Source organism: Microcaecilia unicolor, chromosome 10, assembly GCF_901765095.1.
Source record: "Microcaecilia unicolor chromosome 10, aMicUni1.1, whole genome shotgun sequence".
Lineage (NCBI taxonomy): Eukaryota > Metazoa > Chordata > Amphibia > Gymnophiona > Siphonopidae > Microcaecilia > Microcaecilia unicolor.
This window is the reverse complement of record NC_044040.1, coordinates 96,519,378-96,539,541: the sequence shown is the minus strand read 5'-3', so window position 1 is coordinate 96,539,541 and position 20,164 is coordinate 96,519,378. Positions and strand designations below refer to the sequence as shown.

Below are 20,164 nucleotides of genomic sequence, written 5' to 3'. Positions count from 1 at the left end.
TTTCAAGCAAGGTTTTGTGTGTTTATCTTTTCAGGCCATTTTCAAAAAAAAAAAAAACACACAAAAAGTCATTAGGATGTAGGGGGGCCAGCAATTTTAGCAGACTGGTCCCCCAGATATCCCAGGAGAGCAATAGGGCACCCTAGAAGCCACTTCTGTACACTTCATGAAAATGCTTCCAGGGACACATCTACCGTTGCTCCCATCTTGTCCCCTGAGCCCTCCAAAACCCACTGAAAACATACTGTCCCCTACTTTAACAGCCTTATGGGTGAAGGGTCACCTATATATGGGTACAGTAGGGTTTTGGTGATTTTAGGAGTCACAGTTTCCACCACAAGTGTGACAGAGGAAGGTAGAGACCTGAGTCCCCCACTGAGTACTGCATTGACCACTACACTACTCCAGGGACCTAAATGCTGCTCTAATAGACCTAACTTTAACATCTGAGGCTGTCATAGAAGCTGGTGAGTACTATTGTTTATTCACATTTCTGGGGGATGGGAGGGAGTCAGTGACCACTGGGGGGGTATTGGGGGGTCACCCTTGATTACCTTCAATGGTCATTCAGGACACCTTTTTGTGCTTTATTCGTTCTGAAAACAAGTCTAAATCAAAACATCTTAGTTTTAGTCCTATTTTGTTCCATTATGGCTGTAAAACAGTTAGGGATGCTCTCATTTCGTCTTCAAAATGCCCCAGACACATCCCCTTGTGATTTGGGCGCACTGCAGACGAATTGCATAGATAAACATCTGCAAAATAGGTTTTGAAAATACCAAATTGGATGTTTTTAGAAGAAAAAATGTCCAAATAGTGCTTTATGACACTTTTTGGACGTTTTTCTCTTTTGTAAATGAGCTCCATAGGCTTGCAAATTAATTTTTCCCTTTAAAAATCCAGCTGTACTGGATTATATAGCTGTACTGATTTTATATACTGAATATACAAGTCAAGCACTAGATCATAGCACTTACCTATTAAAAAGTTGGCCCTAGATGCTGATAGACCATATTGCTGTTCCATATATTTCACACTGTAGGTAATTACACCAATAAGGCTGCTGGTTTGTAGAAGAAAGATGAGTTGATAGAAGACGTATAATTGATTCGTGAGTAATCTTTTCAGGGAAATAAAAAATCCTAAAAGACAAGATGTATTGTTAACAAAAATATAATGTTTGAATATAAATATGCTAAATGGGCAACTCTATAAATCTAGGCACTTACACTTACATTTACTTGCTTAATACCAGCAGAGTGTCTAGGACTATTCTGCAAATACCAACTGAACGTGCATAGCCCATGTTTACAAGGGGGGAGGCATACACAATGGTGGAGCATGGGTGTGACAAAAAGTGGGGCTCCCACTTACATGGGTAACTTACAGAATATTGTAAGTTACATGCATCCTTGCTGCATTTAGGAACCTCCACTTAAGACCAGTTCAATGACTGGTGTAACTGCAGGTGCCTAAATGTAAAGTACACTGATACCGGATTATGCTTGTATTCTATAATGGAACCTGGGTGCCTAGGTTCCATTATAGAATAGGCTCCTCCCATGTGGCCTCCTGGTGCCTACATGGAGGTACCCAGTTATAGAATTGCCTCCTAAATGGAATGAAACATTGCTTAGAGGTTAAAACAGCAGACTGTACTCCAAAAAAGCTAAGATTCCAATTCAATTTCTTCCACTAATGCTCCTCATGATGATAGAAAAGTCATTTTATTGTTTCAGTGGCAAACCTATAGGCCACCATATGAAGCAAAAAAAAAAAAAAAAATAGCCGCCATTGTGTGAAATTTAGTTACAGGATGCAAATGAGCTTTAGTCTTATTTAAGTCTTATTTAAATTTCTTAGCCAAATTTTGTTATATTTTTCACTTTACCAATCCATAGTAACCCTTAAGAAATTAAAAATAAAATTGCTTCCTTTTCAGTGACACTCACTATTTAAAGGGCAACTTCCTCTGCTGTCTGAAGTCACCCCCCTTCGTGATCTTGAGGTTCTGGTTAATCTGTGACCCTCCTCTTCCCTTCTGTTTTGTCTCTCCCAGCCCAACTTCTTGAGTTCAAATAGCCAAAAAGCGAAGATACTTACCTGTAGCTGGAATTCTCTGAGGACAGCAGACTGATTGTTCTCACAAATGGGTCGTCATTGTCCATGGCGGCCCAGGAACCGGAAAGAAATTTTGCCAGCAAAAATAAAGACTTTCGGGAAAGTTCTGTCGTGCAAGCAGGGCGGACCGCGCATGCGCAAACGACTTCCCGCTCGCCGCACGAGCCTGTCTCCTTAGTCTAATCAAAAAGCATATAAACAAGTAACAAGAAACAACCATAACAACAACTCCAAAGAGGAGGAGGGTGGGTTTGTGAGAACAATCAGTCTGCTGTCCTAGGAGAATACCAGCTACAGGTAAGTATCTTCGCTTTCTCCGAGGACAAGCAGGCTGCTTGTTCTCACAAATGGGGTATCCCTAGCATCCAGGCTCATCCAAAACAATGAACATTGGTCAATTGGGCCTCGCAATGGCGAGGACATAACATAGATTGACCTGAAACCAAAATGAAGTAACTGAGAGTGCAGCCTGGAACAGAATCAGAATGGGCCTAGAGGGGTGGAGTTGGATTCTAAACCCCAAACAGATTCTGCAGTACCGCCTCCCCAAACCGACTGTCGCGTTGGGTATCTTGCTGAAGGCAGTAGTGAGATGTGAATGTATGGACTAATGACCACGTTGCAGCCTTGCAAATCTCTTCAATGGAGGCTGACTTAAAGTGGGCCACTGAAGCAGCCATGACTCTAACATTATGAGCCATGACGTGATCCTGTAAAGTCAGCCCAACTTGGGCATAAGTGAAAGAAATGCAATCTGCTAGCCAGTTGGAGACTGTGCATTTTCTGATGGCAACTTCCCTCCTATTGGGATCGAAAGAAATGAACAACTGGGTGGACTGTCTGAAGGGCTTTGTCCGCTCCACGTAAAAGGCCAATGCTCTCTTGCAGTCCAAGGTATATAAACTGCTTTCACCAGGGCGGGTACGAGGATGGGGAAAAATGTTGGCAAGACAATTGACTGGTTCAGATGGAACTCCGACACCACCTTCAGCAGGAACTTAGGGTGCGTGCGGAGGACTACTCTGTTGTGATGAAATTTGATATAAGGTGCATGAACTATCAAGGCCTGAAGCTCACTGACTCTACGAACTAAAGTAACAGCCACCAAGAAAACGACCTTCCAGGTCAAGTACTTCAGATGGCAGGATTTCTGTGGCTCAAAAGGAGCTTTCATCAGCTGGGCGAGAACAACGTTGAGATCCCATGACTGGTGGAGGTTTGACAGGGGGCTTTGACAAAAGCAAACCTCTCATGAAGCGAACAACTAAAGGCTGTCCAGAGATAGGCTTACCCTCTACACGCTGATGACAGTGGCGTAGCAAGGGCGGGGCGGTGGGGGCGGTCCGCTCTGGGTGCAACCGGTAGGGGTGGCGCTCACCTTCCACTTCCGGTCTTCAGCGATGTGCTGCTGTTCGCTGCCTCGCTCACCGCGGGTTCAGCCAAGAGCCAGTTGCAGTTGCACTGCCCAGCCAACATCTGTGGCCCGCTGTTCGAGGAGGAGCTGGCTGGCCCTTTGGGGCATCGACAAGAGATGGACATGGAGTGGAGCCCTGCTGCTAGTTGAACTACTGGCAGCACCGCAAGGCCGAGGACTGGAGGCACTGAACAACGCAGAGGCGGGAACAATGGTCTCGTGGCTGCTGGTGCACTTGGCAGCTGCGAACCTGGGCGCTGTTCGAGGATCTCTACTCTTCCCGGGTGGCCAGGGTGAGTGAAAGAACGGGGGGGGGGGGGGGGGGGGTTAGGAAGAACTGAAATAGGAAACATGAGGAGCCCAGGAGAGGAACAGGGTTAAAAATGCCAAATTTTTTTTTTGGGGGGGGAAGCAGTATCAGGTGAGAGGAGCAGTGCACCGAGCAGTGGGGAAGGGAAGGAACAGGGACAGAACATAAACAGGTGCTGTTTATGTTCAGGAAATAAGGACGGGCATTTCAGGTCCTGTGTATGTCTTCTGGCTATATACCTATTGAAAGAAGCCTTGTGCAGTGAGGGTAACATGCTTTGGAAAAAGGTATGGTGGCGTGGGTTCAGTAGCAGGGTGGGCAACACAGGAACTGTCTTTCAATGGTTTCCTTGGTCCACTTGTGAGGAGGGGTGGGCTCGCACTAGAATATTGTTTGTTCGGCTGGGTTCCAGCTTTTGCACCCTGGGGGTGAAGCAGACAGTCCCAGCTGGAAAGGGAGAAGTAATTCCACAGCCTTCTGTCTGTTGTGACAGATCAGTGAGATGTGCTCAGGCGGAGTGCTGGGATTTCTCCATGGCTGATAGAGGAAGGTTTGGATCAGGAGAGCAAGAAATGCCTCCAACGCTTGCTGTCGGGCTGCTTCTTCTGCTGCAGAGGCTGCAGCGGGATGTTCGTCATGTCAGGGCTCTTGCCCAGCTCAGATTGCTGGATCCTGATGTGCACAAAAGTACTTCTTATTTTTCATTTTTTATTTATATTAATTTTTCTATTGTTTTTATATATATTTTTAATTATTTTCTTTTATTATTATTTTTTTCTTTGACATTATATATCAATACTGTTTTTTTCAATCTTTATAAATATATCTGTTCTTCACATATATATATCTGTCCTTTATATATATATATCTGTGATCTTTTTATAGACTCCTGATGCAGGCATAGCGGCTGAAACACAGCATTTGTGTCATCTTTTGGAGACCATCAACTGGTTCATATTTATTCTGAATTTCTTTAAGAAATTCGAGGTGGGATACCAACATGAAACGACATCGACTCAGTGGAGCACAACAAAGAAAAATTAAAAAAGCAAAAGAGGAGGTGATTGAAGCAATGTCTAGATCTATGTTGAAATATGTAATGCCTTCAACTTCACATATAGGTAATGAAAATTTGGAAGAAGGTGGCGCATTCAAAGCACCGATACTAGAAACAACACAAGATGATTCAGATGACACAGGGCTGAAAGATGATAATGAATCATCATCATCTATAAGCACTGATAATGAGGAAGAGAAAGGAATTGATAGCAAGAGTCAACATCAACAGGGTAAAAGAAATAATGGAGAAGAAAGAGACACTAGTTGTAGAGACCAACAAGAGTCTGAAGAAATGGCAACAAATGATATTTTACTTTATTGTGATATCACTTCTTGGCCAATACCAGTTCCAGATGACTTGAGAGTTAATCTGGTTAAAAGGGGAAGTGAACCTCTTCAGAATAAAGATGGACCCAGTGGTGTGCTGGAGCCGGCTTGCTCCGGCTCGCAAGAGCCGGTTGTTAAATTTTGCTCGGACTTGCGAGCCAGTTGTTAGAAAGGGCGAGCCGGCTCTCCCTCCCTCCTCCCTCCGGATCCGATCCCTCACCGACCCTGCCTTGTTCCGTGATCTTGGGGATTCGGCTGTTGTTTTGTTGGGCCTGCCCGCTGCCATCGCTGAGTGATTCTCTCCCGCTGCCAGTTCCGCTTTAAAAATGGCCGCTGAGACTTCCAGAGGTGGCCTCGCGAGACTTCTACTGAAGCGCGATCGGGCGGCGGCGGGGAGAGTCACTCAGCGATGGCAGCGGGCAGGCCCAACAAAACAACAGCCGAATCCCAAAGGTCACGGAACAAGGCAGGGTCGGTGAGGGATCGGATCCGGAGGGAGGAGGGAGGGAGAGCCGGCTCGCCCTTTCTAACAACCGGCTCACAAGTCCGAGCAAAATTTAACAACGAAACGAAGTAGGCATGGCTGAGAGTGACTGGGTCGATCTTGGGGTCCAACAGGTACCGGCGGAGAGCGGAGCGGTGGCTCCGGGGAATGGCAGAGCAGAGAAGGCACACCCTCCCAACTCGCTCGCCAGACCTACAAGAACAGCGAGGGAACGGAAGGGAAACAAGGAGCAGTGGAGAACATGTGCAAAAAGGTAGTTTCATCTCTCTATAAATGCAAATCAACCTTCCACTCTTTAAAAAACCACAAATAGCAAGGCTAAGTACATATGCCTCTAAGCACAGCAGGACAGGCAGGCAGGTATAAGGAAGCTGCCTTCTCTATTTGTTTGTTTGTTTGTTTGTTTGATTGATAGTGAATAACCCTAGAGTTAAGGAATCAAGGCTACTGTACCACATACACTATGTCCCATATACGTTACCATGTATGTATACACCATGAATATTACCATGTATGTATGCTCCTTAATGCAACACCAATTGTAATTTTGTTACCCGGAAATGGCACTCGCCATTACGGCAAATGTAAGCCACATTGAGCCTGCAAATAGGTGGGAAAATGTGGGATACAAATGCTACAAATAAATAAATTCGATGGCCAAGGCAGGGTCGGTGAGGGAGGGAGGGAGGGAGGAAGGAGAATTTGCTGAACAACTCGGGAGGGGGTGGCATGGGTGGATGGAGGGGAGAGAAGGGTCGCTGGTGCATACAGGGCAAGGGAGAGGAGAGGAGGGTCACTGCTGGACATGGGTGGATCATGGAGGGCAGGGCAGGGGAGGGTCAGTGCTGGACATGGGTGGATGGAGGGCAGGGGAGAGAAGGGTCGCTGGACATGGGTGCATGTAGGGCAGGGGAGAGAAGGGTCACTGGACATGGGTGGATGGAGGGCAGGGGAGAGGAGAGGAGGGGAGAAATGCTGGACATGGATGGAGGGGAGGGAAGAGGAAGAGCGAAGAAAAACTGCACATGGATGAAGAAAATAGGCAGAAGCTGAGGACTGAAAATGAAGAAGAAAGGAGGAAAGGAAAGAAATAAATGGAAAGGAAGCCCTGGAAACGGAATTAAGAGGACAGATAGCAGGAGAATCGGATACTGGGCCGCATGATCAGAAAAAAAGTCACCAGACAACAAAGGTAGAAAAAAATCATTTATTTCATTATAGTGTTTGGAATATGTTCACTTTGAGAAATCAGGTGCTCAACATTAAAAGTTTATATTTACTTATTTATGGCATTTATCCCACATTAAACATGAATTAGATTGGAACCTGGGATCATTTAATTTTTTTCCCCTGGATTAATGCATTGCCGCCACCTCCCCCCCCCCCCCCAGGCTCTCTCCCCGGCCATAGGCCAGCTCTGCAATTTGGGGGGGGGGGGCGCAGAGGGGGACCGGGGAGAGAGCCTGTTGTTAAACATTTACCAGCACACCACTGGATGGACCTTTCTCTGCAGTTCAACGAGAAGGAAAAAAGAGCAAAGGAGGCAGTCGACACTTAACAACTTCATGGTTTTATAAATCTTTACCAAAGGGTGAAAAAGTATTGAGAACTTGGATGGCTTATTCAAATAAAAAAAATTGTTTGTTTTGTTTTTGCTGCAGACTGCAGATAATAAGACAAAAGCTGGAACATCCGTTTTATAACTTGCTTTAAAAACTGGTGGACATTAAATCCTAAAGTTCCTGAACATGAGATATCTGAACAACATCTCTCCTGCTTAGAAAAATGGAAGACCTTGGCAATGGGACTGCAAGTCCAAAAACTATTGATAAAATCCATCAAGTGGAAATGGATAAAGAGAGAAAAAAACTGGAGAGACATTTTATATCGTCTTTGGATGTAATCGTGTTTTTGGCGAAACAAAACCTTCCTTTCCACGGAGACAGAGAGGATATGTCATCAGCAAACAAAGGAAATTTTTGGAGTTGACAGAATTACTCTCAAATTGTGACCCAATTTTGAAGGAACATTTTGTAAAAATCAATCATACTGTTTCGTCTGAAAGGAGAGTGACTTCATACTTATCTCCCACAATTCAAAATGAATTCATTCAACTTACTACTACTACTTAACATTCTAGAGCACTACTAGGGTTACGCAGCGCTGTACAAATTAAACAAAGAAGGACGTCCCTGCTCAAAGGGACTTCTAGAAATTATGTCAAAGAAAAAATAGTGGCAGATATTAAAATGCAAAATACTTTGGAATTCTTTTTGATAGCACTCCTGATGCTTCACACACTGATCAAATGTGTGAAGTGATCAGATATGTCCATATTGAAGATGATAAAGTTGAAATAAAGGAATCATTCTTGGGCTTCTTCCTATTTCCGGGAAGACTGCTGCTGAACTTACAGAACAGATCTTGAAACAACTGGATAGTGATGGACTGGACATAAACCTCTGTCTGGTCAAGGATATGACAACGCTGCAACTATGGCTGGTATTCATGGTGGTGTTCAGGCAAAAATCAAAGAAATTAATCCCAAGTCTTTATTTGTGCCTTGTGCAAATCATTCTCTGAAACCTTTCGGAGTTCACTCTTTGGAAGTGTTTCTTCATGTGTGAAATTTTTGGAACTTTGGAAAAAAATGTACTCATTCTTTTAAGTTTCAACTCATCGATGGGAAGTGCTACAGAATGTAGGTGTAACAGTAAAAAGACTTTCCCAGAAAAGATGGAATGCTCATTATGAAGCTGTGCATGCAGTAAAGACACATTTTGAAAAGTTAATCTCTAGCTTTGAAGTTCTGTGTGATCCAAAAGAAAATGTGGATACAAGAGGATCAGCTCAGATTTTGCTCTCTTCTGTATGCGATTTTTCTTTTCTGAGTTATCTTTTTCTCTGGTGTGAGGTTTTAGGTGAGGTTATCAGAAACAAAATATTTGCAAACAGCCGGAATCAGCCTTGAGCAATGTACAGTGAAAATGCAAGCTTTAAAAATTGTTCCATGAAGATCAGCGCACAGAAATTGTAGAGAAGGCCATTAACTATGCACAATAAAAATGTAAGGAAATGGACATTGCCATGGAAAAAAGAATCACATTTCGAAGAAGAATGCCTGGAGAAACAGCAAAAGATGCTGGTCTTACATTGCCAGAAGAAATCAAAAGGGCTATGTTTGAATGCCTTGATCGCTTTCACCAAGAATTGGAGACTCGTTCTAAAGCTATGGATCAAATAATGTCAGTGTTTGCTATCATTCAGCCATTCTCTCAGATTTTTGCAGAAGAAGAAAAACTTCGGAAGTTTTTAACCAAATATAGTTGAAATTTATGATGATGTTTCTGTTAAGAAATTTTAGTGGGAATTTCTCTACTGCGGAGACATTTAAAAGCTGCTGGAATCAGTCTTGAACAAACGAAGACATGGACGGTAATTGCAATTCTAGAATTTATTGTGAAATGGGATTTTTATGAATCTGTGCCAAACTTATCCTTATGTTTAAGACTTTTCCTACTATATGTATATATCTGTTGCTTCATGTGAAAGAAACTTTTCAAAATTAAAATTAATAAAAAGTGTGCTTTGATCAAACTATGAGTGAAGATAGATTGACAAATCTGGCTATACTGTCCATTGAACATGAATATGCAAAGGAGATCAATTTTGATGAAGTCATTGACAATTTGCAGAAGTTAGGCTCGAAAACAAAAACTATAATGTTGTTGTTCTTTACTGCAACAGACCAATATGTAGGTTTTTCACATCTTTTTTAAAAAAATATATTAATGTAATTAAAAAGTATTAATCCTTTGTTTTACTGGTCTTGCATGGATGATTACATATGCAAGTTTCAATAAAAGAAAATGTTTACTGTCTATTTCTTTCTGACCATTATCTCATTTCATGATTATTGCTAAAAATAATGTTTTCATGGGGGGGGGGGGGGGGGGGGTGTTAAAAAAAGGTTGGTCCCGAGTGTCAATTATGCTAGCTTCGCCACTGGCTGATGATAAGCACTAATTGCACTAAGGGTGAACCCTTACTGAGTTGGTTTTCAGGCCAAACTCTGATGAGTGTAGAAGTATTCAAGCAGGGTCCTGTGTAGGACAAGAAAGAGGATCTAGGGCCTTGCTGTCACACCAGACGGCAAACCTCCTCCATTTGAAAGAGTAACACCTCTTTGTGGAATCTTCCCTGGAAGCAAGCAAGACTCGGGAGACACCCTCTGAAAGACCCAGGAGGCGAATTCTAAGCGCTCAACATCCAGGCCGTGAGAGCCAGAGACTGGAGGTGGGATGTAGAAGGGACCCCTCGTTCTGAGTGATGAGGGTTGGAAAACACTCCAATCTCCAGGGTTCTTCAGAGGACAACTCCAGAAGAAGAGGGACCAAATCTGACGTGGCCAGAAGGGTGCAATCAGGATCATGGTTCCGCAGTCTTGCTTGAGTTTCAGCAAAGTCTTCCCTACTAGAGGTATTGGAGAATACACATACAGAAGACCTGTTCCCCAATGTAGGAGAAAGGCATTTGACGCTAGTCTGTCATGAGCCTGGAGCCTGTAACAGAACTGAGGGACTTTGTGATTGATCTGAGTGGCAAAAAGATCCGCCGAGGGGTTCCATACACTCGGAAGATCTTGCGGACTACGCCCATGTTCAGTGACCACTCGTGAGGTCGCATTATCCTGCTCAACCTGTCGGCCACACTGTTGTTTATGCCTGCCAGATAAGTGGCTTGGAGAAACATGCCCTGATGGCGTGCCCAAAGCCACATCTGGACGGCTTCCTGACACAGAGGGCGAGATCCAGTGCCCCCCTGCTTGTTGGTGTAGTACATGGCAACCTGATTGTCTGTCTGAATTAAGATTACTTGGTTGGACAGCTGATCTCTGAAAGCCTTTAGAGTGTTCCAGATCGTTGATCTGCAGACCTTTTCCTGAAAGGACCAAGCTCCTTGAGTGTGAAGCCCATCTACATGAGCCCCCCACCCCAGGAGGGATGCAGTCCGTCATCAGCACTTTTTGTGGCTGAGGAATTTGGAATGGGCCAAATCGTCCACCACTGCAAGGAATTCCGAAAGTCGGTGGACAGTTTGGATCACATCCTCTAGACTGCCCGCAGCTTGATACCACTGGGAAGCTAGGGTCCATTGAGCTGATCTCATGTGCAGACGTGCCATGGGAGTGACGTGAACTGTGGAGGCCATGTGACCCAGAAGTCTCAACATCTGCCGAGGCCGTGATCTGTTGAGACGCTCAAACCGTAGACACTAGGGACAGGAGATTGTCTGCCCTCGCCTCAGGGAGAAAAGCTCGAGCTGTCTTTGTGTTCAACAGTGCTCTAATGAATTCCAATTTTTGAACTGGGGTGAGATGGGACCTCGGTATAATTGATCATGAATTCCAGTAGTTTCTAGCACCTGAATAGTCATTCGCATGGACTGCAGAGCACCCACCTCTGATGTGCTCTTCACCAGCCAATCGTCGAGATAAGGGAAGACATGCACTCCCAGTCTGCGTAGCGACGCTGCGACTACATCCAGACATTTGGTAAACACTCTGGGCGCAGAAGCCAGACCAAAGGGCAGTACACAGTACTGAAAGTGCTGCATTCCTAGCCGAAACCGAGCTGGGAGCTGGGAGTATCGAGATATGGGTATAACCATCCTTTAAGTCCATAGAGCACAGCCCAATCATTTTCCTGAATCATGGGAAGAAGGGTGCCCAGGGAAACCATCCTGAACTTTTCTCGGACTAGATAATTGTTCAGGCCCCTTAGGTCTAGGATGAGACACATCCCCCCTATTTTCTTTTGCACAAGAAAGTACCTGGAATAGAATCCCAGCCCTTCTTCCCCTGGTGGAACGGGTTTGACCGCACTGGCCTTTAGAAGGGCGGAGAGTTCCTCTGCAAGTACCTGCCTGTGCTGGGAGCTGTAAGAATGAGCTCCCGGTGGGCAATTTGGAGGTTTGGATATCAGATTGAGGGTGTATCCTAACTGGACTATCTGAAGAATCCACCGGGTCGAGGTTATGAGAGGCCACCTTTGGTGAAAAAAACATAAACCTCCCTCCTACCGGCAAGTCGTCCGGCACGGACACTTTGACAGAGGCTATGCTGAACTGGAGCAAGTCAAAAGCCCGGCCCTTGCTTTGCTGTGGAGCAGAATGGGCCTTAGATGCACGCTGTTGACGAGAATGAGCTCACTGGAGCTGAGCCTTGGCAGGCCACTGAGAAGCAGGAGTTACCTACGCCTAGAGTAGGAATAGGGCGCCTTCTCTTCCCTCCAAAAAACCTCCTAGAGAGGAGGCTGTAGCAGAAGGCGCACGATGGAGAGAGAATCCATAGCAGCATTATGCTTTTTAAATCTGATTAACAAGATCCTCTACTTTTTCTCCAAAAGGTTGTCCCCCAGCAAGGAACATCCACCATCCGCTGCTGGACCGAATGATCCAGGTCAGGAGACTGCAGCCATGAGAGTCTGCGCATCACTATACCTTGAGCAGTGATCCTGGATGTAAACGTCAAAAGTGCCAAATGTACCCCTGGCCAGGAACTTGCGACACGCCTTCTGCTGCCTGACACCTGGTGAGAAGGCTCGGCCAACTCTGGCAGGGAGCGCATCAACCAAGCTGGATAGCTGACATCGAGTCCTGCAAGTGTATGCTCGTGAAGAGCTGGTATATTGGATCTTGGATGCGAGCATAGCGGCCTGATACGTCGTTCTCCCAAAAGAATCAGAGATCTGAGCTTCTCTGCCTGGGGGCGCCGAAGCACAGTCCCTAGTACTCCTGGCTCTCTTGAGACCGGAATCACCACCATGGAATTGTGGGGTAATTGGGGACCCGCATCATTCCAGGTTCACCGTGGATCCGATATTGGGATTCTGCTTTCTTGGGAACCCAGGGCCAGACAGAGGGGCGGTACCAGTTTCTCATAAGGACTTCCTTCAGTACCTTATGGAGAAGGACTGTCACAGCTCTTTAGGTGGAGAAGAATAATCCAGGACTTACAGCATGGTCAGACCTGGGCTCATCCTCAAACCTCCACAGGGAAAGGAATAGCCGTAGCCATTTCCTGGACAAAAGAGGAAAAAGAAAGACTCTCTGGTGGAGATAATCCTCTTTCCAGCAGAGGAGAAGGGTCAGAGGGAATCCCACGAGCGTTCCTGCTCAGTGTCAGACTCACCTGAGTGAAAATACTCTGATACTGGACCGGTCTCGACGCCGAGGAACGATGTCCTCCATGGTGATGTTGAGAAGTCAATGCCCTATCCGACTGTGGCGAAGTTCCCTCCACCGACGTCGAAGGGGAGTCGAACCTGGGTGGCAGCTGACACAGATGCCGCAGGCAGCACCGGAGTCCTCACCACAGGTGAAGGGCCCAGCACCGCTACAGCAGATGACACAGAGGGCGCAAGCACCCCCGACATCGAAGCTGATTGTCGCAGTAAGCCTTCCAGAAGTTCTGGAAACAAGGCCCGGATACGCTCGTTGAGAGCCGCCATCGGAAAAGACTGTGGGGCCGGTGAAACAGGCAGTGAAAGAATCCGTGGAGGCTCGGAGCAGGTACCGGGCTGCTAGGAGACCGACGCATTCGGGCACCTCCTGTATCGAAGGGGTTGGTCTTCTCGGGCGCCGACGCTGTCTCGGGTGCTGACGTCTCTCGACACCCCGGAGCTCCTGGTACCGTGCGTTGAAGGAGAACGACGACGGTGCGTCTTTGCCTTCGCTCGACGCCCATCATTGAGACTCCTCGGTACCGATGAGGAAGACGGGGAATCCTCACATTTCCTCGGGGCTGGGTCCAACGAAGGGCAGTCCCAGGGGGCCTGCATAGCAGGAGGCCCTCGAGACAGGTGGAGACCCACCGACGTCTCACTGCTCCCAACGCGAATTGGTCTCTCAGCAGCCATTACCTTGCCTCCCCGACATCGATGCTCCTGTTGATGTCGACGCCACCGCTGCCGACCTCGGCACTGATGTCATGTTGACGTCGAAGGACCGGACCCGGCTCCAAAAAGCTTTTCCCGCTGGCCTCTCGAGACGCTTGGGTCTGTTTCTTCATACGAAGACACAGACTACAAGTGGCTGGGCTATGGTCGGGGCCCAAGGCACTGGATACACCAAGCGTGGGTATCGATACCTGAGGCTGGTCCGGTTGCACTGAGTACAAACGTTTGAAGCCGCTGGGTGTCTTCGATGACATGGAAGAAAACTCAGCCTCGGTGAAATCAAACCGACGCAATTGTGCCAAAAAGGAAGGGCACAAAAAGGGGAGAACCCAACCGTGCGGACTAAAGGTCGGCCGCGTCGAAAAGTAAAGGAAACTTAAAATGGCAAAAAAGTAAAAGAAAACTACAGGAAATAATAATAAAAATTTTTTATCCTGAAAAAAAAAAAAAAAAAAGAAAGTGAACAAGAATCACGTAGAAGTCCTTCGTCCTGGGCCTGACGGAGAGGAGTGAAAAACAACAGCTGCACCTAACTGCTGAGAAAAAAGACTGAGTGAGACACCTCGTGTGGCAGGCAGGAAGTCGTTTCACAGCATGAGCAGTCCTGCCCTGCTTGCGTGACGGAATGTCCCCGAAGTCTTTATTTGTGCTGGCAAAATTTCTTTCCGTTCCTGGGCTGCCGTGGACGACGATGACCCATTTTTGAGAACAAGCAGCCTGCTGTCCTCGGAGACAAATAGTACCACCAGCATCCACCCCCAAATGCCTAGTCCCACCTCTCAGAATTAAAAAATAATAAGAATAAAGAGAAAAATAAGATGGAAATACAGATCTGCAATTTCAGCACTTCCACATGCCATGAGAAACGTCAAATGGCTATTGTCACACAGGGATAGGAACAATCCGCAATTTTTTGCATTTGTTCCGGCAGCATGTTACACAAAAAGCCTGTCAAAATATCCTGGGCGTAGACTGGGGGGGGGCGAGGGGGGCATTGCCCCCAAACGAGGACGACTGGAACGGCAACTTTTTTACCTGAAGTCGCAGCAAACGAATGGGCAGGCAGCGCTGCGGTAGTAAAATCAACAAGGAGGCAGGTTGCGACTCCGCCCTTCACTCCCTCCTGCCCTCTCTGTGTCCCACCCAAAAGGAAATGACATCAGAGGAAGGGCGAGAATGCAGAGGGCAGGGGGAGGGAAGTGAAGGGCGGAGTTCGAACCTGCGTCCTTGTTGATTTTACTACCGCAGTGCTGCCTGCCCGTTCGTCGCTGCGACTTCGGGAGTGGAATGGAAGTGTGAGCCAGCCTATCTCCTCCACTGTAAGTAAGGCAGGCATCACTGTTTCCACTCCCCCGTGCAGCTGTCGCCGTTCAGTTAACACAGAAAGCAAACCTATGAGCTGCTGCATCCACGTTGTTTTACAGATGCTGCTAAGGGGGAGAGAGGGGGGGAGACGCTCTGACGCTGGATGGAAGGGGATGGACAGAAACAGGATGGGCAGGGGAAGGAGGAGAATTGCTGGACAACAGGGATTGATGGAGGGAACAGGGGAGAGAGGAAATTTGCTGGAGATAGATGGAGGAGAGGGCAGGGGAGAATGGAGAGTTGCTGGATGGAGCGGAGGGCAGGGGAAGGAGGAAAATTGCTGGACATGGATGGAGGGAAAAGGGGAGAGGAGAGAGGAAATTTGCTGGAGATGGATGGATGGAGGAGAGGGCAGGGGAGAATGGAGAGTTGCTGGACGGAGCAGAGGGCAGGGGAAGGAGGAGAATTGCTGGACACGGATGGATGGAGGGAAAAGGGGAGAGAAGAAATTTGCTGGAGATGGATGGATGGAGGAGAGGGCACGGGAGAATGGAGAGTTGCTGGATGGAGCGGAGGGCAGGGGAAGGAGGAGAATTGCTGGACACGGATAGATGGAAGGAAAAGGGGAGAGAGGAAATTTGCTGGAGATGGATGGATGGAGGAGAGGGCAGGGGAGAATGGAGAGTTGCTGGACAGAGTGGAGGGCAGGGGAAGGAGGAGAATTGCTGGACATGGATAGATGGAGGGAAAAGGGGAAAGAGGAAATTTGCTGGAGGATGGATGGAGGAGAGGGCAGGGGAGAATGGAGAGTTGCTGGACGGAGCGGAGGGCAGGGGAAGGAGGAGAATTGCTGGACCTGGATGGATGGAGGGGAAAGCGGAGAGAGGAGAATTGCTGGACATGGATAGATGGAGGGAAAAGGGGAGAGGAGAGAGGAATTTGCTGGAGATGGATGGATGGAGGAGAGGGCAGGGGAGAATGGAGAGTTGCTGGACGGAGTGGAGGGCAGGGGAAGGAGGAGAATTGCTGGACACGGATAGATGGAAGGAAAAGGGGAGAGAGGAAATTTGCTAGAGATGGATGGATGGAGGAGAGGGCAGGGGAGAATGGAGAGTTGCTGGACAGAGCGGAGGGCAGGGGAAGGAGGAGAATTGCTGGACATGGATAGATGGAGGGAAAAGGGGAGAGAGGAAATTTGCTGGAGATGGATGGATGGAGGAGAGGGCAGGGGAGAATGGAGAGTTGCTGGACGGAGCGGAGGGCAGGGGAAGGAGGAGAATTGCTGGACCTGGATGGATGGAGGGGAAAGCGGAGAGAGGAGAATTGCTGGACATGGATGGAGGGAAAAGAAGACAGAGGAAGTAGATACAGATGGATGTTTGGAAGGGAGGGAGTGAGGAGAAATATTGGATATGGATGGAGAGGAAACATGCATTTAAGGGCTGAATCGGAACACTTTGAGGGCAGATACTGAAACTGGAGGAAGGATAGGGACAGGGCTACAGATGGTAGACTGGACGCATAAGGACACAGGAGGATGGTGGACATGGTGAGTGAAAAAATATCAAATGGAAAGAAGACACTGGGACCAAAGCGAATAGAAAAACGAAATGATCAGACAACAAAGGTAGAAAAAAGTATTTTATTCAGAATTTATTAATTGGAATATGTCAGCTTTTGGAAATGTGCATCTGTGGTATGGGAAAGGGGGTGGGGAAATACTACTGGTGAGGAAGAGGGAGTGCTGGGTAAGGAGGAAGGAAGGAAGGGAGAAAGAGCTGGCTTTTTTGGGAATAACCATAATGTATATGTATGAGATATCTCATACATATTCATTATGGTTATTCCCAAAAAAAGCCAGCTCGTGCTCCCTTCCTTCCTCCATTTTAGCATAATTTGCATATACATATATGCAAATGAATATGCTAATATGCCCCGCCCCTTCCTTTGCCCCTCCAAATGAAACAGTCAAACTACGCCTATGAAGATATCTAAATGCTCCATCAATCAATCAATATATTACTGAACACCAATAGATTGACCCCTGAAGAAGGCTGTTCTAGCCGAAACACGGACCGTGTTGGGTCTGAATAAAGGGTTCTTTCGGAGCATCTTACCCTTGTGTGGTTGACTGATCATTTGATTTTGGGTCCTTTCCACCCCTTTACTGTTGTATGCTAGTAACTGACCATGCTCTATTTAAAAAATGGCTTAATAGAATAAGGAAGCTGTCACCATGATTCCTCATTGATCCATAGTATTCATAATTTGTATAGAAAACATTTTCAATTATATTTAATATTCAAGTGTTGCATACAAAATCCAGGCAACGTCCTGACGTGACACCATGTTTCACTATGTTGTGTCAGGGGATAGGTCCTGAAAATAAAATCACTTATGATCCAACCATCTTAAAAAATTCCAAATAAATGAATGGAGCAAATAATACCTGAGAATACCTTCTTATTGTTTCATACTTTACTACACATCCTGTTAATATGGTGATGGTGTCTCTTCACTGAGGATCAGCTTACTTAGCCAACCAATTAGATTAAATCAATGTCATCCAATCCAGCTCTTCATTCAGTCCAAACAGTGATATAGAGGGGCATAATCGAAAGGGACGCCCAAGTTTTGTTGAGGACGTCATCGCAAAACATCCCGATGGAGGGGCGGGGAAACCTGTATTATTGAAACAAGATGGACGTCCATCTTTCTTTTCGATAATACGGTCGGGGACTCCCAAATCTTGAAATTTTGGTCGTCCTTAGAGATGGTTGTCCGTAGACTCGGTCGTTTCTGATTTTCAGCGATAATGGAAACCAAGGACGCCCATCTCAGAAACGACCAAATGCAAGCTCTTTGGTCATGGGAGGAGCCAGCATTTGTACTGCACTGGTCCCCCTGACATGCCAGGACACCAACCGAGCACCCTAGGGGGCACTGCAGTAGACTTCATAAAATGCTCCCAGGAACATAGCTCCCTTACCTTGTCTGCTGAGCCCCCCCAAAAACCCACTACCCACAACTGTACACCACTACCTTATGGCTTAAGGGGGGCGCCTAGATGTGGGTACAGTGGGCTTCTGGTGGGTTTTGGAGGGCTCTCTGTTTCCTCCACAAATGTAACAGGTAGGGACGGGGATGGGCCTGGGTCCACCTGCCTGAAGTGCACTGCACCCACTAAAACTGCTCCAGGGACCTGCATACTGCTGTGATGGGCCTGAGTATGACATCTGAGGCTGGCAAAAAAATATTTTGAAAGATGTTTTTTGAGGGTGGGAGGGGAATAGTTACCACTGGGGGAGTAAGGAGAGGTCATCCCTGATTCTCTCCGATGGTCATTTGGTCATTTTGGCCACCTTTTTGTGCCTTGGTCGTAAGAAAAACACGACTAGGTAAAGTTGTCCAAGTGCTCGTCAGGGACACCCTTTTTTTTCCATTATGGGTCGAGGACGTCCATGTGTTAGGCACGCCCAAGTCCCGCCTTCGCTATGCCTCCAATACGCCCCCTTAAACTTTAGCCGTCCCTGCAAAGGAAAGTAATTGGGGACATCCAAAATTGGCTTTCGATTATACCGATTTGGATTACCCTGTGAGAAGGACGCCCATCTTCCGATTTGTGTCAAAAGATGGGCGTCCTTTTCTTTTGAAAATGAGCCTGATAGTATTCGACTCAAAAATCCTGTTCTTTAAAATTTAAATAAATGTTCATAATACCCACCCTCCCATCCCTTCTCAACCAGATTCTGTTCAACTCTGGCTGAGTTTAAATCACAAGCATAGATATTAAAAACAGATTTTTACAGAGAGGATATCCTTATGATACTGTAAAAAAAAAAAAAAAAGAGCTTATTTGAGTATAAAATATGCAAACAGAGATCTTTTGTTGCAATATTGTCAGACTGTACAGGAAGATATTGTTCTGCCCCATAATCACTGAGGTAGGGTGTATTGTTATGTATATCTAATATGAGTATTAATTGTTTTTTGTTGTATTGGCTGTGTAACAGAGATAGTACTGTGTGCTGGGGCTTCCCCCACCCCCTATAGTTTGCAGTTCCTGTGATTGACTCTTTGTGAGCTGTCCTTATTGGCTCTTGGTTCTGAGCTAGGGCCAGCACCCCCTCTCTGCCTCTGAGGGCTATATGAGAGAGCCCAGTCTTCCTTGTATACCTTGGTGATCAGCAGCTGTTCTAGGGGATTGATTCCGCCTTAATCTACTGCAAATCCATCAAGATTTTTTACCTATCTCTCCAAGTTATTCCCCTTTTATTTACCCCGAGTTTCTTCCCCTTATTTCCTTTGAGAGTTACAGCATTTCCTCAGCTTGGCTGAGGTTCTGGCCAACTCCTCGCTTCTGGAGTGGCTAGATGCAGACTGTGCAAAAGGCAACAATTCAGTCTAAGCAACTGAACTGTAAGTTGGATTTTCTTTGTTTATTTTGAGTACTACAATAAAGATTTGCTTAAGAATCGAGAGTCTATTTGTAAAGCTTGGGGATGGTTTAAGTCGAAGCTATTCTGTACTTTGCCTAGAACAGCACAGATATACCTTGGTAATGCGATATTCTACGCTGTTGACTGTGATATGGAATGTTGTGCTGTAGGGGTGTCACTTTTTTGTATAACCGAGGCTTGTCTAGGCCAAGATCCTTATTTTGTGAACAAAACTGTCATGGCTGCTCCAGTGCTCCCTGCATCTCTATTCTGTCTGCCAGCTCAAGGATACACTGGACATCTGGGATTCGTCTTTGGTGAAGTTGGTAACAAGACAGACTTATACCAACACAAGAATGAGATAAACCTTGTTAGCTGCCTCGCTTAGGGGCAGATGATCAGAAGCCCTGCGCTGTTCCAAACTTTGCTCTAAAATTAGAGCTGGAACAGTGCACGGCATTAACGTCCCTATAATCAGAGCTACTAACACGCAAATTTAAGCACGATATTAGCTCTGATCATAGGGGTAAAAGTGTGGGAGGATTGTACCTGAACCCTCCTGCACTTGTTTGACACATCCAGGCTGTCAAAAGTTTGGACCTGTCAAACACAGGAGCTGCAGGTCCCGGACCCCCCCAAAAGCAAGGCTCTGGTGGCCTAGTGCCCCCAAAAGCCCCCCTTGGACTGTAACATGGGGAGCTGGAGATCTGGCAGACCTCTAGCCCC

General features: G+C 46.5%; 1 protein-coding gene across 3 annotated transcripts in view; it reads right to left on the bottom strand.

The window, feature by feature from the left end:
• LOC115479359 (solute carrier organic anion transporter family member 1B3-like) overlaps positions 1 to 20,164 on the bottom strand; it is a 699,693-nt gene that overhangs the window by 190,798 nt on the left and 488,731 nt on the right. For all 3 annotated transcript variants that reach the window (XM_030217247.1, XM_030217249.1, XM_030217248.1), the window contains one exon: positions 978 to 1,142. In XM_030217247.1, the coding sequence (XP_030073107.1) occupies positions 978 to 1,142 (165 nt within the window). The remainder of the gene's footprint in view (positions 1 to 977; positions 1,143 to 20,164) is intronic.